At 32.8% G+C, this 14933-nt stretch overlaps 2 protein-coding genes across 2 annotated transcripts in view; one reads left to right on the forward strand and one right to left on the reverse strand.

Moving 5' to 3' along the window:
- The window catches only part of LOC105270570 (sodium/potassium-transporting ATPase subunit beta-1-like), an 18302-nt gene extending 16240 nt beyond the window's left edge, over nucleotides 1–2062 (forward strand). Inside the window, exons 6-7 of the mRNA XM_011311600.1 lie at nucleotides 783–960; nucleotides 1039–2062. Of these exons, the coding sequence (XP_011309902.1) occupies nucleotides 783–960; nucleotides 1039–1196 (336 nt within the window). The 3' untranslated portion in view covers nucleotides 1197–2062. The remainder of the gene's footprint in view (nucleotides 1–782; nucleotides 961–1038) is intronic.
- A 663-nt stretch (nucleotides 2063–2725) lies between these two features.
- Nucleotides 2726–12338, reverse strand: LOC105270572 (sodium/potassium-transporting ATPase subunit beta-2). The gene is made up of 6 exons (XM_011311601.1): nucleotides 11995–12338; nucleotides 7224–7364; nucleotides 6800–6919; nucleotides 6182–6363; nucleotides 4888–5167; nucleotides 2726–4163 (listed from the first exon to the last, which is right to left on the reverse strand). The coding sequence occupies exons 1-6, from the start codon at nucleotides 12143–12145 to the stop codon at nucleotides 4060–4062; spliced, it is 978 nt and encodes a 325-aa protein (XP_011309903.1). The 5' UTR covers nucleotides 12146–12338; the 3' UTR covers nucleotides 2726–4059.
- Nucleotides 12339–14933: the final 2595 nt, after the last annotated feature.

A 14933-nucleotide genomic window follows, 5' to 3' on the forward strand; every position in this document is an offset into this window, starting at 1 on the left:
CGTGCGCCGAATTTGAATTTGGCGGTACGAGTTGACCAATAAGGAATTAGTCCTACGCGTTTCGAGATATTTCGATTCGGGCGATCTTCATTTTTGTGTTTCTACTTTCATAAAAAGGATTGTGAAATGATTCAATAATTCAATCATATTCATCTCTATCTAATTCCAATGCAGCTTTCAATGTTCCTGACTTTCATTTTTAATTTTAATTAATTCCAATTTTATTTTTTTCATAATAATATTTATGAAGATCCACCAAAAAATCTAGAAGAATATCCGCAAAAGGGCGTCACATTTCTTATTTAATTCCTCATCTTACACCCTAATCTTCAACTTTTAATCGAAAAATCATTGATTATTCTTCTGCAATAACCAATTCTTCGTATTCACTTATAAAAAACGATTTCTCTAACATCAAAATACTAGAAGCCATCATTAAAACTACATTTAAATTCCAGTAACAAATTAATCTCTATTCTCAATCCTATGCACTTGAATTCAATTAATTAAAATTGAACAACGGAATATAATTAAATAATATAATCAATTAATGAAAAACACTCAGTAACTTTGAGGTTCTAATTAAAAATTTTAAAAAATTGTGTTCTTCATGTTATTATTGTATTTAATTTTCCCAACAATTTTTTTTTAATCTCACTTGTAATTTTCCAACAGAACAATAATTACCTAAAATCGCCAATAATTGTTTTACTGACGCAAATTCGATTGACAAAAGTAATTGTTTTTCGGTGTCATTTTTGTTAATTTTGTTAATTTTTTAGTTAAACACTGTTTGGGTGAGTTGCAATGGATCTCACGGCCTGGACAGAGAACTTCTCCGGGATAGTATCGAGTACTTGCCTCGTGGTCCCCAAGGATTCCCCGGATATTATTACCCTTACACGAATACAAAAGGATATCTCAGTCCACTGGTAGCTGTCCATTTCCGTCGTCCAGCAGGTAACAAGAACAAAATTACTTCCTACAGAAAGAAAAACCTTTTAGTTGCAAGTAGCTAATGAATTTTTTTCATTTCAGTGAATCAACTGATTGGAGTGGAGTGTCGTGCATGGGCGAAGAACATAAAGTACGATAAGAAAGAGAAATTGGGAATGGTCGCGTTCAATCTTCAAATCGACGACAGACCAAAACCAGAGCTGAATAGTACAGAAAAAACGAGTGAACAGCGTCAATAGACTCGTAATCCTGTGATGAAATGACTATATTGTCATTCATCTACACGGGGAGAACAAATCAGTAAAAAATACCTAACCGTTTAGTAATCATGTTGTTCTAGTCGCTGGAAGAAAATTACTTATCGCTTACTAAAATATTTCAACTGCTTAGTAATTGTTATCTAGCCATTCGACGAAAAATTCCCAAACTTTCCAGTAATTTTTCTCAAACTGCTAGATTACCTCTACCAGTCGACAAATTTTTATTATTAAAATAGTAACAATTGTTTAGCTGTTCGGGAAAAATTACTTGAAATTTAGATATCTACTTATTTATCTCTTTTCAAACGGTTGTATAACTTTTATGTATTACTTTTGCAATCGACAAATTTTACTGAGCGATACCACAATTTTTTACTAAAACTTTTTACTAAAACAACGATTATCAAATGGATAGGTAATTTTTACTGTATTTTTCTCTTAGTGTACTCGTAATGGTGGCTTAACTTATTGCCTTAGCACTGAAAAAAAAATCAGGGCACTTAATCGATGTACTTACAAACTGATGAGTATAATTATCAGTCGACTTCAAAAAGTGTGTAATGTACTGTTGAAAGTAACTGTATCATCGCGTCAGTTACGATTTTTATGTGACATATTACCTGAGTATTTTTAAACATTTTTCAACTTGTGATAATCACAACTTAAAGTCCTACTCGTGTTTATTATTCTTTTATAGTTTTGGTAGTGTTAATCGTGTTAAGAAAAATTTGTTAGTGTTTGACGAAATGAAATTTTGTTGCGATAGCAAAACAAAATTTATTTTACGACGAATGACACGCGGTTGTAAAAATAAATTGCAGATTTATTAGATTGAGTTCCAGAAATACTGTTTTTTCATTAATTTATGTCGCCACCTTTTTTAAATAAACATAACGCATCTTTCGTGTTCCATTAAAAAAAATACAGGTGTAATAAAAAAATGAAATTAAATAGACAATTTCATCGTCCCGGAGAGCGACGAAGAGATACATCTCTCGGTAGAATTATTTGATGAAGGTTCTATATTCCTCCCTGCAGCAACAATCAATTCTTTATAATAAGATCTATAATAAAAAAATAATAAAAGCTGTGAAAGGGTGGAACCTAATGTCAAAAAAATATCAGAAGTTCTCTTCGTTGATTTTGGATCTTAAAAAGACACATGCCCCTTCCACTTAATGGGCAACCTATTCAATGCTGAAGAGTAGGCTTGTAGCCTACGGAAACATCGATATTTACACTTGATTTCGATTATTGAATCTCCCGAAACAAAACGGAACGAGACACGTACCTAAAAAGTTTAGATAATTAACAGAAGAACAAATTCGTAAGATAATTTCTTTTGCCCCAAATAATCAGTATTTACTTATTGTATTTACCACTGAAATAAGTAATAGTAAATATAATAATTAAATTATATGAAAGTCAATTATATGAAATAATTTCAGGAGATAGTACTGGAGATTTAAAATGTTTGCACGCGGAATAAACAAAGGACCACTGATAAATTTCAATGGCAGTAGATGTTTTATTTCTTAAAATATTATTTTCATTCCAAAAAAATCTGCAACAATATTATCTACCTAATAATAGTGATAGATTCTTACATCTAAACGTGCATGGAGGAGTATTAATGTCAACACTGTTTTGTATTTAAAGAGATATTTCCAGCGGAATTAATTGATATGGTACAAATCACAGAGAGATCTATCGGATCAATCGTAACGCGCGATATTCGAGGGAACAAATACGTTGTATAATTATCGAAAACATCTACAAACTATTCACTCAGAGTTACGACGGAGTCAATTTTGTGAAATGATGGAACACATAATTAAAATCACTCGATTTATAATGCATTTATCTGAGAGGCAATTGATTTCGGTTAAAAAAATGGTGAATGGTTTCATTTTTCTACTCCAGTTCCTTCGTAATTGAAAACATCTTATCATTGATAAGATTATTAAAAGAAAGAGTCGAGAATTCAAAAAGTTCGCGAAGATTTAAAATAAAGAATGTTTTGTAGTATCAATTAAGGATGATTGATTAATTATTATTGATGTGAATAATTCATCAATTTTTGTGTTCCATCACTTCACGGTGCACATCATGAACTGTCTTCATTTTTATGAATTCCATAAGAATTTTTTTTCATAAAGTCGAAGGGTCCGAGGAAGTCTTGGCTAATAACGAAAAATTATCAAAATGTGTGCTCCCAAGATATCGAACTGGACTTATCTGCCTCGGAGTGAAATCCATGGATTAATTAGACTAACATAAACTCAATGGAAATTTAATTTTTCCAATTGACATATGCAGAGTGACATCTGCAGAGTATAGAGTTCAAAAATTACAGTAAAATGCAATAAAAAATTAGAAGATAGTGGGACCTATCGAGTCGTATTTTGGATTTGCGTTTGGACTTGTCAAAAAATCTGTGACAGAGAAGTTCAGTGGGGGATCTCGAGGTGCATGAAAAATAATTTTCCTGAATTTTCCAAGTTTTTCTAAAACCCGTCACATATTTACAATAAATGTCACGGTAACACATATAAATTACACAATTAATATCTTTCAATTCCGATTGATTTATGGAATGAACCGCTGAAAGCTGCTACAGCTGCTATTATAATACAATTTTTCAAAACTACAAGACACTTTTGGTGATGATTTTCCATAATTTCTTAGATTGACATTTGTTCAGACTTTGGGTGAGTGACTTAAAAGTATATTGTCATACAAAAGAAGGCGTTTCGGAAGAACCAACACGATATTTGTCTCTCAGATATTAATTTCCGGGATTCTGTGAGATTCCTACATGATTTCGAATGAAGCTCTTCGATTAATCGATCAAGAGCTCGAAATGTACTGATCCTATTTTGTCGTTTCTGTGGTGTTTGATGTTTTTCGCCCAAGCTTTGCACTCGACGTTGATGATGATCCCAGCTGAAAAGGAATAAACCGTTAGAGAAAATCAGAAAAACTATGAAATCAAATTCTACTTCACGAGACCTACTGCGCACGCCGTGCGCCGAATTTGAATTTGGCGGTTCGACTCGACCAATGAGGAATTAGTCCTTCGCGTTTCGAGATATTTCGACTCGGGGAAACTTCATCTTTGTGTTTCTACTTTCATAATAAGGAAAATAAGGATTCATAATAAGGATATGTATAGCCTCCCTTTCGGGATTCAAATTTTGTTCCCATCTCCAATCCCATCTGTACCGAGATTCGCATTTGCATTTACACCGAGAGCCGAAGGGAAAACTTGATGAGAAAAACCTTCGCCAGTCTTTTTTTCGAGACTAGCACTCGGATGATAAAAAAAAATGTAAATAAGAGCGATAAAATAGTAATTTATGATACAACGGCTGAAAAGTATTTTAAGAACGTATTTTCCCACAATCAGCGTCTTCCCGATCTATTTAAATCATTAAATCAAAAATAGTAATTATATAATTATAAAATAATTATTAAAAATTATATAAGACTAATTATATAATTACTATTTTTCAACTGCTTCGTCAATGAAGAATTGCATAGAAAGTTCATGCCACTCTATCGTTGTTGGAAGTTTATAATTTTGTCGCTTTAAATTTGAATTATGAGTTATTTTGTGTGAAATGACTCAAATAATTTTAAAACATCTACAGAAGATGAGAATACGTACGTCGTGGACGCTCGAACTGTACTGCAACAAGGGGACTGAAGTACCCAACATTATTATAATACGGATAATAGTAACCAGGAAATCCCTGTTTAGGATAGAATCTGATAGGTCCAATATTTTCTTGATCGGCTGGATTTTCTCCCTCACATGACACCCATATCGTATTCAAATGGAGTGAGTTTTCCTGTTCTAATCTCCGAATCGTTCCTTTCAGCTGCTCGGGCATTTTTGAGGGAAGGTCTTTGGTCTCATTGTAGTACTCTGGTATCCATCCATAAATCTGCACAGAAATACAAAACAAGGTGATAAATAAATAAATAAAAAACCTGATGAGTTCAAATAGATATGAAAACTTTAATTCATTTAAAATTTTTTTCATATTTTGATTATTGAAAAAAATATAGCCCACACATTACCTAGTTTGTGGAATATTCAATGTATCGTTTTTCAAATTTACAGTTCAGAAATAATGATGCGCATGAAAATTATCAGATAATCAGGAGAGTTCGATAATTTAAACCTTCTCGTTCTAACCGATGCCCTTTCGATTCTAGAATTTAATTTATTATCAATTCCGTCACATGATTGCATTGAAAATCATTTTTTTTTAAATATTCCGGCCCTTTGTGCCCTGTTCTGGCTAATTGAACCTCTGCACCCTATACATCCTAGACTGTACCGTATTCACTCTTCTATAGAACATAGGAATGACATGGGGAAACCACAGAAAAAACCACGTCGGTACAGGTGATTGCTCTATTAGCAACCTCCCGCTCATCAGTACCTGTTGAAAAATTCGATTCAACGGGGAATCGAACTCACAACTTTAAGAAGACTAGGCTCGCACCTAGCCACTGAGCTACCGAGGTCGGTGTATTAAAAATCATTGATTTCATATCTACGAAATTCCATGAAGCAAATTTCAGTCATGAAGTCTCATTAAAGACCACTTTATGTCATAGGTACCCGTAATCACGCGATTCCAACCTCGATTCGCTCGGTAGAATCGCGGATTACGGGCCCATTGACAAAATAGTGGACAAAACACGTAAGTATGGATTTTTTTACTCGCCTTCGGCTAGGGTTACAACCCTCCCACGAGCCGAAAAATCCATTGCGCACTTGTTGCATAATATACTATGAAGTCATTGACTCTATTTTTTCCCGATGTCATCGAAGTCACTCAAATAAACTCCGAAAGCACGTGAAGTCGATTTCGTCTCGAAGACATGGTGTCACTCAATCAGGGAGTGAGTAATCATAATTAACGAGCATTAATGATCTTGAGGTTTACCTTATTCAACTTTAGGAAGACACACGGACTGGATTTGTGATATCCAAAGAAACCTTCTTCAGTACATGGCCCCCAATCTCTCACATTTACCGTACAGACTTTATCTTTCGGTACTTCCTGACCATAATCACAAGTTATTCCGTTCTGACCACGACCAGGTTCAGATCCAGGCTCCTTATAAGCTGAATAACAATAAAAAATCATTACATTAACATTAAACGAACGGACTCAACGCTCGATTTGTCACACCGAGAGAAAAATTCTCTAAAAAAAGAAAATAATAAAAATAAAAATATCAAAATGAAAAAAAATAAAATAAAAATTGGCAAAAAATTGGAAAATGACCGTACCACTTGGTAAAATTTCCAACCCCTCAGTAACTTTTCCGTCATTTCTAAAAAAACGGTTAGATAACTTGTACTAAGCAGTTGACAAATTTTAGTAAGAGGTACAGTAATTTTTCCCGAATGATTAAAACATGATACGATTACCAAACGGATGGGTCATTTTTACTGACTTTTTCTCTCCGTGTAATAGCGTGTTATGACACAAGTGGAAAATGGGGGAATTGCCCAAGTGTTTCCACCTCTTTATCGTTGAGATGGATCAACTACTTACGTTTGAGGAATGCCTTGAGGGATTGAATCCAATAATCATAGTTCGATGCATTAGTTCCCTTGAACCAGATCAGTGTACTCTCAACGTTGTCTGCTGGAGGCATTGGCCTAAATCCCATTCCTGTCCACATAAAATTCACGAAGAATTATTAGTAATTAAATATTCTAATTTAATTATCTAATTGATTAATTGACAGTTATTCGTATTTCTCAGAAACCGTTTGACTAATTTTTAAAAGAGCAGAGAGAAAAAAATATTCTTGAGACAAGTATAAAAAATATTACATACTCGAATTATTATTATTATTATTATTATTAATATTATTATTATTATTATTGAGAATACAATAAACTTCATTCAAATATTTTTATTTTATTTCTGTGTGAAAATGAAAAAATTAAATGGAAGAAAAACGATAAATTACCTGGATTTGTACCAATTATTGATCTCTCTAATTGCCATTTTGGTATTCTTGGATCCAGAGTTGTGGAGAATGCACAGTAACAAATGGCGACTAAAGCAGCGAGAACTCCGTAGAAAATTAAATAGAATATCCCAATTTTTCCTGAAACCAAAATAAACATGAAAATTATATTCTTTTAAATATTCAGAAAATTTGAGAGAGAATATTTCAATGTGAGATTTCATCATCGATGTTTGACGATTTACCATTCTTTACTTTTTTCTAAATCCAAATGGTCTGATCTGTTATTATAATGCTGCTACAAATTTTGATTTGAAAACTCAAGCAGAAAAATTTCAAATTAAAAAAATGACGAAATGACGGGAAATGACTGTGGAATTCAAAATTTATTTATTCTAATTTATAAAAAACTCGAAAACTCAATTTTCAGATCGGATAGCTCAGTTGGAAGAGCACCCATAAGTGCCTTTTTAATAACCATTTTTAGGCCCACTTTCCCAGCCAATACCAATATTGTTGAAACTAGCGTTTCCTTAATCTTTATTATTAATTAGCAAACAATGTTTGTGAATTTAGAAGATGATTTAATCATCAGTAATTGCGATTTTGAATGTCATGGTACTGTGAATCCTTTTATTTGATTATGAAATAAGTTTCTTGGTGCGTTAACTTATATGTTGTACTTTACCCTATGTTTTTTTTCGGCCAATATACGTACTTTAAAAAAAAAAAGTTGGGAGACCACCCGATGCATAATCGGAAGGTCCCGGGTTCAAATCCCGGTCTGGACTATCCATTTTTTCAGTAATTTTTCTTGTCAAAATTATATCGAGAATTATCCTGTTCTCCTTCCTACTTAATCTAAAAATCCTATCCAACGACTCCTTTGACGTCACAAAAATGTGGAACGCTATAAAAACTTCCCGTCATCAGAAAACATTAAAAATTCAGACAACTTCTCTGAAATGTCGATCCACGAAAAAATGAATTCCATATATTCAATTTTCACCATGAGCTTGTTATCAGGAATTTCAAGCGAAACTGGACATTTGATACTTGAAGCAAGTACTTGGTACTTTCATACTGGTAAAATAACCTGATAAAAATTTCCTTTTACTTCCAGACAACTACAGGGAGAGAAAAATTCGGTAAAAATTACCTATTCGTTTTGTTTCAGCCAGTCGGAAAAATGACCGTACCACTCATTAAAATGTCTCGCTTGTTTAAAAGTTATACTAACCATCTGAGAAAAATGACCTCAAAGTTCGGTAATTTTTTCTCGAATGACTAGCTAACAGCAGTTGCTCAGCAATTGACAAATTTAACTAACTGATACAGTAATTCTCTCCAACCGTCAAAAAACACCACACGGTTAGGTAATTTTTCCTGAATTTTTCTCTCTGTGTGACAGCTGTGTAATGTCAACAGATTAATTACGTTAATCCGTACGTCAATTTATAAAGAGGATGAAAATGTCTAGTCAAATGGAGCAATCCAATTACACCGCGCTGATTCAATGTTTCGTCAAGGTCATTTCTGTTATAACTACATTCCAGCATCCTGAATGAAGCCCGGAAAACGGAAGTCACTAATATCTTTTTGCAATTGGATTTTCCTATTTTAATTTGTCATACTTGCAACTGATTCACTGTCAGAAGTTTCTGAAATTAAGAGGAGAGTTTCTCTCCAACATTTTCCAGAGGATTTCCCTGACAAATTCCCTGAGGATTTTCTTGGGGATTTTCCTCAGGGACATCAAAGTACTTTAACGGACTTACCGTAATTGCTCATGAAATGGTAATTAATTTATTTATTATTTCAATTATTTTCCGGTTGTTTTTGAAATCGTTCTTTGAAACAGGAATGCATGGATACCCTTTTGGTGTGGCCCTAGGCTTACGTAATACTGTAATACCACCATTTAATGTCAATTGACCTCGTTGTAAACGTTTCTACTAAGGGAAGTTTAACAATTGCCATTCGCCAGCTCTGGAAATTTTTCTATACACGTAGAATTTTCGGAATTGTTCTTCATTCATTGAGAAAAAATGTTGGAGATGCTAGAGTAAAATGGGCAGCCATTCTAAATTGTTGCAATGGTTTCAATTTTCAACAACTAAATTGCTGCAATCTTTCCAATTTTCAATAATTAAATTATTCCAATCTTTTCAATTTTCTCCATTTTTTAATGTAAAAACAAAGATAAATAGAAGAATCAATTATTTAGTAATTAGAAAATTAATATAAAATTAATTGACTGTCAAGTGACATTCTCCTAAAATTAAAAAATGTTAATATTGCGAAATAAATGGGTGATAATGATGTACATTATCTAATGGGATTGACATTTTAATTGGCTTCAACATTTTGTTATAAACTAAATTTATCGTGTCTTAAACAATGAAAAACTGATTTGTTCCCACAGCATTAATTTGAGAATAAATTGTTACAATCTTCATTTTCACAATTTTTTAATGTAAAAACAAAGATGAATAGATGAATCAATTATTTAGTTTATTTTCGTTTTTATCAATTTGAGATTGACTTTGATAATAATTCCAGTCACAATGTCCTCTGCATTTCCGATTTTGTGTGTTTGGATTCAATTTCAATTGAAAACTTTCGCTTACCGCCCATTCATTTCGAAAATTCAAAAAAATTTGCGTTTCGGTTTGAAGTATCATTAATTTTTCAATAGGAAATTAAAACCATTAAGTAATATTAAGTCAATTTTAACTAGATCCAAATTTCAAAAAAATTACTTCCAGAGTTCAACGCGAAAATAGTCATTGCTTCGATATAATAATCATCATCCATATATTATTAAATAAATATATTAAATAAAATAAATATTCTCTTCTGAAGACTTTCAAGACTTTCCTATTCTAAAAAGCACACGCGTGACACAATCGATTATCTCGAAAATCTCGAAATCATGAAGCTATGATTCCCTATTGGTCCCCCTAAAATGGCGCGAGATTACAAAAAGTCGAAACTCCCTTACAGAAATAATTTCATACCGGCGCGCAGGCGCGCAATACGAATTCTCGTTTTTCAAAAAATCTAGGGAAAAAACACTGACAGCAATCACCCGAGCCAAAAATACTTGAATCAAGTAAAAAAGTCGAAAAAATAATGAAAGAAAGAAAAAAATTGTTCACCTGCGGCAATTGTTCCTCTTGTTTTTTCATTATTTTTTTATATTCATTGGCGTGATTTCCGGATTACAATTTGTGTACCAGGTTTTAATATATTTTAGGCTATGATAAAATTTAAATATAAAATCACGTTCGATAGATACGCCTTCGTATTAATTTTTTTGGGACACCGTGTGAGAGTATTTTTTGATTAGATCAGAGCAAATGAAATTCTTTGTACTCTAATTACTCAATAGAATTACCCCGATTTCCTTAAATGTTATTAGATCTGGAGTCTCCCGGTCAATCTAAATTGAATTTTCGTGGGGAATTAGGCCGAAGGTCATTGTCAGTAAGTCGGTTCAATTCGGTTCAATTCGGTTCAATTCGGTTCAATTCGGTTTGCAGGAGTTACTCCCAGTCCCAGTTGGTAAAGAAAACGATGAATGAAACAACTAGAAATTGTCGGTATCGCAGTCACACCCGCAACAACTTGTAGCTGTTATCAAAAATAAAAAGAGGGGATCAGTAAATATCAGGTTATCAGTGAATATAAATATAAATAAAGGATGCTACCAAATAGCCGCCCACAATTCAAATGATCAAAATCGAGCGCGAGGTAGATTTAAAAAATAATAAAAATCTAAAACCAAAAGTGAATTTACTGAAAATAAAAATCACTTCCGCTCAATTAATTGACTTCTTCCCAGTGAATTTAAGTAATGGAATCTTAAGTGGCAGTTGATTGTTGTATCGATGAATTTTTAAATTGTCAACTAAATTTAATGGGTGAAAGTAATATTTTTATTTCATCAGTAAAGATGATCTAGACTGCGTGGGTGGAGATAAACCCAACGAGTTCTTTTCTGTCAGCCGTGAAGTAATTGCTATTGCATGACTCACTTGAAACATACCATTTACATGCTATAGTACAACCGGCGCTTATTCATCAATAAACAACGTGAATGAACAATTTTTTATGATTCTCACTAGAGAAATAGTACAAAATAGTACAAAATAGTAATGGAAATAATTATTGAAAAACGAGATTATTTAATTGGTGCAAACAGGAAAATTCTGCGATTCACAACAAGTAAAACAGAAATTGTCTGAGAAAATGACACGTTGCATTACTCATTGCATTACACATCGCACACCTTTCGTTCAATCAATTGACTAGCAACAAAACGTTTGTCATTATTTTAGTTATTATAAATTCAATTGCATACATCTGCATTTGAATTTGAATTTTAATTTGATATTTGAATATATATCCAGAGATATATGCCAATTATATCCAAGATTTATTCTGAATATATCCCATAGCTTGAAGAAAATATTAGATATATTAAAAATATTCCTTGGATATATTTACATTTGAATATACTTCATACATAATTCAAGAGTGAATTGCGCGAATAATTTCATTTCACATCGATTTTTCAATAGTTTATTTACTGGGGAGTAGTAATAAATATTTTTTAGTGAAGGTCAGCCCAAATAAATACACAGGTGTATCCACCATTGCCCATGGCTACCTGTGGTGGGGATTGACGCTTTAAGGGGAAAACGCGACATTTGTTCCACCAAAAATTTTCTCAAAAAATTTGATAAGATTATTGATAGCTACTCACCCCAACGACTGGGTGTCCTCCCCAGGAATGCACCAGTTAATGGATTGTAAAGGAAATTTTTAATTGACTGTCTTGTGGTTACACTGGGCGGTTTCTCGTACGGGTTCATCGACTCCGTCACCAACTCCTTCCTGGGGTCTTTAGCGACCATTTTGGTGATTATGTTAGGATGATTTATTTAATGGATTGTAGGATATTGTTGAGGTCTTGACGTTTGAATTTTGGGGTGAAGTTTGATTACAACGGTTCAGGGTTGGGCCAACTGTCGACCCGTCTGTTGGTACCCACTTTCCTGAATCAACTGAAGTTGTTAGAGCCGTTTCCACTCTCTCAATACCTCTACCTCTGCCCCCATGTACACTACCTCCTACCTTCTTCGTGTTTTATCCCTACTACCGTTTTTTCTACCGTAGGAGGCCAACACGTTCAACTACTTTGAGGGTTTTCGAAATTCGAGGAACAGATGCCAACGGACTGGAAGAAACAGAAGTTTATCTTCACTGCCACCAGACATTACTCTTCTTCTACATCCAGATCTAGTTGGAATTAAGGTTTTTTATTACTCTGGCGAACTTATGATGGGATCGACGTGAAAAATTATAACGGTTTTGCATATTGTTATTGTTTAAGGTTGTTTTGTAGCGGTGAAGAGAATTCCTTGGGATTTTGACAATGTTTTTGAAGAGATAACCGATGCCTGTGGAAAATTTGAGACTGATTCCCCTCATCGTTTTCTGGCGGTTAATTATTAAAGTTTTTAATTAACACAGCCACTTATGGGGAAAATAAAAATTTCTGTAAATATAGGCGAAATTTAAAATTTCGTTGGAATTTTGGAAATTTTGGAAAATTTGAGACTGATTCCCCTCATCGTTTTCTGGCGGTTAATTATTAAAGTTTTTAATTAACACAGCCTCTTATGGGGAAAATAAAAATTTCTGTAAATATAGGCGAAATTTAAAATTTCGTTGGAATTTTGGAAATTTATGGTGAGAATTTCATGCCGATTGACGAAAATTTTTTTTCATTAATTTGTTTAAACAAAAAATTTCTGTTAATATAATTTATAATTTAATAGCAATTAATTAATATTTATTGATTGCTATTAAATTAATTAATAGCATTTACTTGAGTAATTAATAGCAGCTGATGAATCCATAATAGTTAATGAACTAATTATTAATTTATTAACTATTAGTAATTAATTAACTGCTATTAATTAATATATAATTAATAGCGATTGATTTAAAAGCTCATCGGCTGCAGATTAAAGTACCAACATTTGACAGCTGCATCCGATGAGCTTTTTAATTAATTGCTATTTTCTTATTTTTATTGAAAAATCTGAACCTACGGGAGTTATTAATTTTTTCCTAAATGATTTAAATAGAGGAAAAATTGAAAAATCGATTTTAATACCGAAAATTATTATCATTATTCTTCTATGATGCTTGGAATTTCGTCCTTTGAGTTGATTAATTAATTAATTCACTCTGGCTTTTGTAGGAAAAAATTTTTCCTGTGTTGTCACGTGTTATTAAAGCCAGCGACAATATCACTTCCGGTCTGGCGTTAGATGGGCTAATAGACAACTTCCTAATGACTTTTTTCGGTCTTTTCTATATTTAGACGCCAATTTATCTTTAGATCTAGTCCTATTTCACATTAGCGCTCGGTAAATGCTTGAAAATATGTATGAGGGAGAAATTGAGTAAAAATCGCCGAATCGTGTTGTTTTAGTTGTTTGGAGAAAATTTTCGTTTATTCATCGTTCATTGAAATTCGAAAATTCGAAATTTTCGAAAAAGTATCAGGGAAGCATGGAAATTGAGGAGGCATTCACTGAAATTGAAAAATTCAAAATTTTCGAAAAAAGTATCAGAGGTGCATGAAAATCGAGGAGGTATTCACTGAAATTAAAAAATTCAAAATTTTCGAAAAAGTATCAGGGGAGCATGCAAATTCATCAGAAAATAATTCAAATAAAAATTAATTATTCATTATTAATTAAAGAAAATAAACATAGATACTAGAATATCTAATTACTTTACTATCAATTTTGGTTTTTGGATTTATAGAATTATGTGAATAGCTACGTAATTTGTGCAAAATATTCCTCTCTATTTATTTATAATTTATTTCCATTTGTGTACGTGGCAATGAATTTAATCTGCATTGCACATATTAAAGTGGTGAGTCTTTCCGCTTTTCTTTTTCTCTCTCACATTGAATTCCTATTGTCTTTTAACCCGATTTGTTGGAAATTCAATTAAAACCGGCCATGGACAAAGAATTGAAAGGTTTGTGGATTAAACAGATGTGGATAGGATAAAGTCATCCACACTATTGGAAAATTATACTAGGATTTTCAAGATCTTGTGGTTTTCAACAACAACAAAAAACTTGACAGTCAAAATCAGATAATTTTTAAAACGTTAAAAATGCTGGATATTTAATAATTATCGATGTGCAATTTTCATTATGAATCTAAAAATTCAACTTTTCAAAATGAATGAGAAATTTAGTCAGACTTTTAAACTGAAATTGAAAACTAAAATTCAAACTCGCAAAATTAAAAATTCAAATGTTATTGTGATTGACATTAAAACAAATCGTAAGCACCCTAATTTAGGTGATTAATTTTGTTGACGAGATCTACTGCGCACTCCGTGCGCTGAATTTGAATTTGGCGGTTCGACTCGACCAATGAGGAATTAGTCCTGGACGTTTCGAGGTATTTCGACTCGGGCGAACTTCATTTTTGTGTTTCTACTTTCATAATAAGGACGAGATCTACTGCGCACGCCGTGCGCCAAATTTGAATTTGGCGGTTCGACTCAACCAATGAGGAATTAGTCCTATGCGTTTCGAGATATTTCGACTCGGGCGAACTTCATTTTTGTCTTTCTACTTTCATGATAAGGATAATGAGGACCATA

The sequence above is a fragment of the Fopius arisanus genome, unplaced genomic scaffold (assembly GCF_000806365.1).
Source record: "Fopius arisanus strain USDA-PBARC FA_bdor unplaced genomic scaffold, ASM80636v1 scaffold00091, whole genome shotgun sequence".
Classification (NCBI taxonomy): domain Eukaryota; kingdom Metazoa; phylum Arthropoda; class Insecta; order Hymenoptera; family Braconidae; genus Fopius; species Fopius arisanus.

Excerpts from the sequence above, each read along its gene's own strand:
- LOC105270572 (XM_011311601.1), bottom strand. The coding sequence starts at position 12,145 with ATGGTCGCTAAAGACCCCAGGAAGGAGTTGGTGACGGAGTCGATGAAC. Across the intron at positions 6,364-6,799 it reads CCTCAAGGCATTCCTCAAAC|CTTATAAGGAGCCTGGATCT; the intron begins GTAAGTAGTTGA and ends ATTGTTATTCAG. Across the intron at positions 5,168-6,181 it reads TCTTCCTAAAGTTGAATAAG|ATTTATGGATGGATACCAGA; the intron begins GTAAACCTCAAG and ends ATTTCTGTGCAG.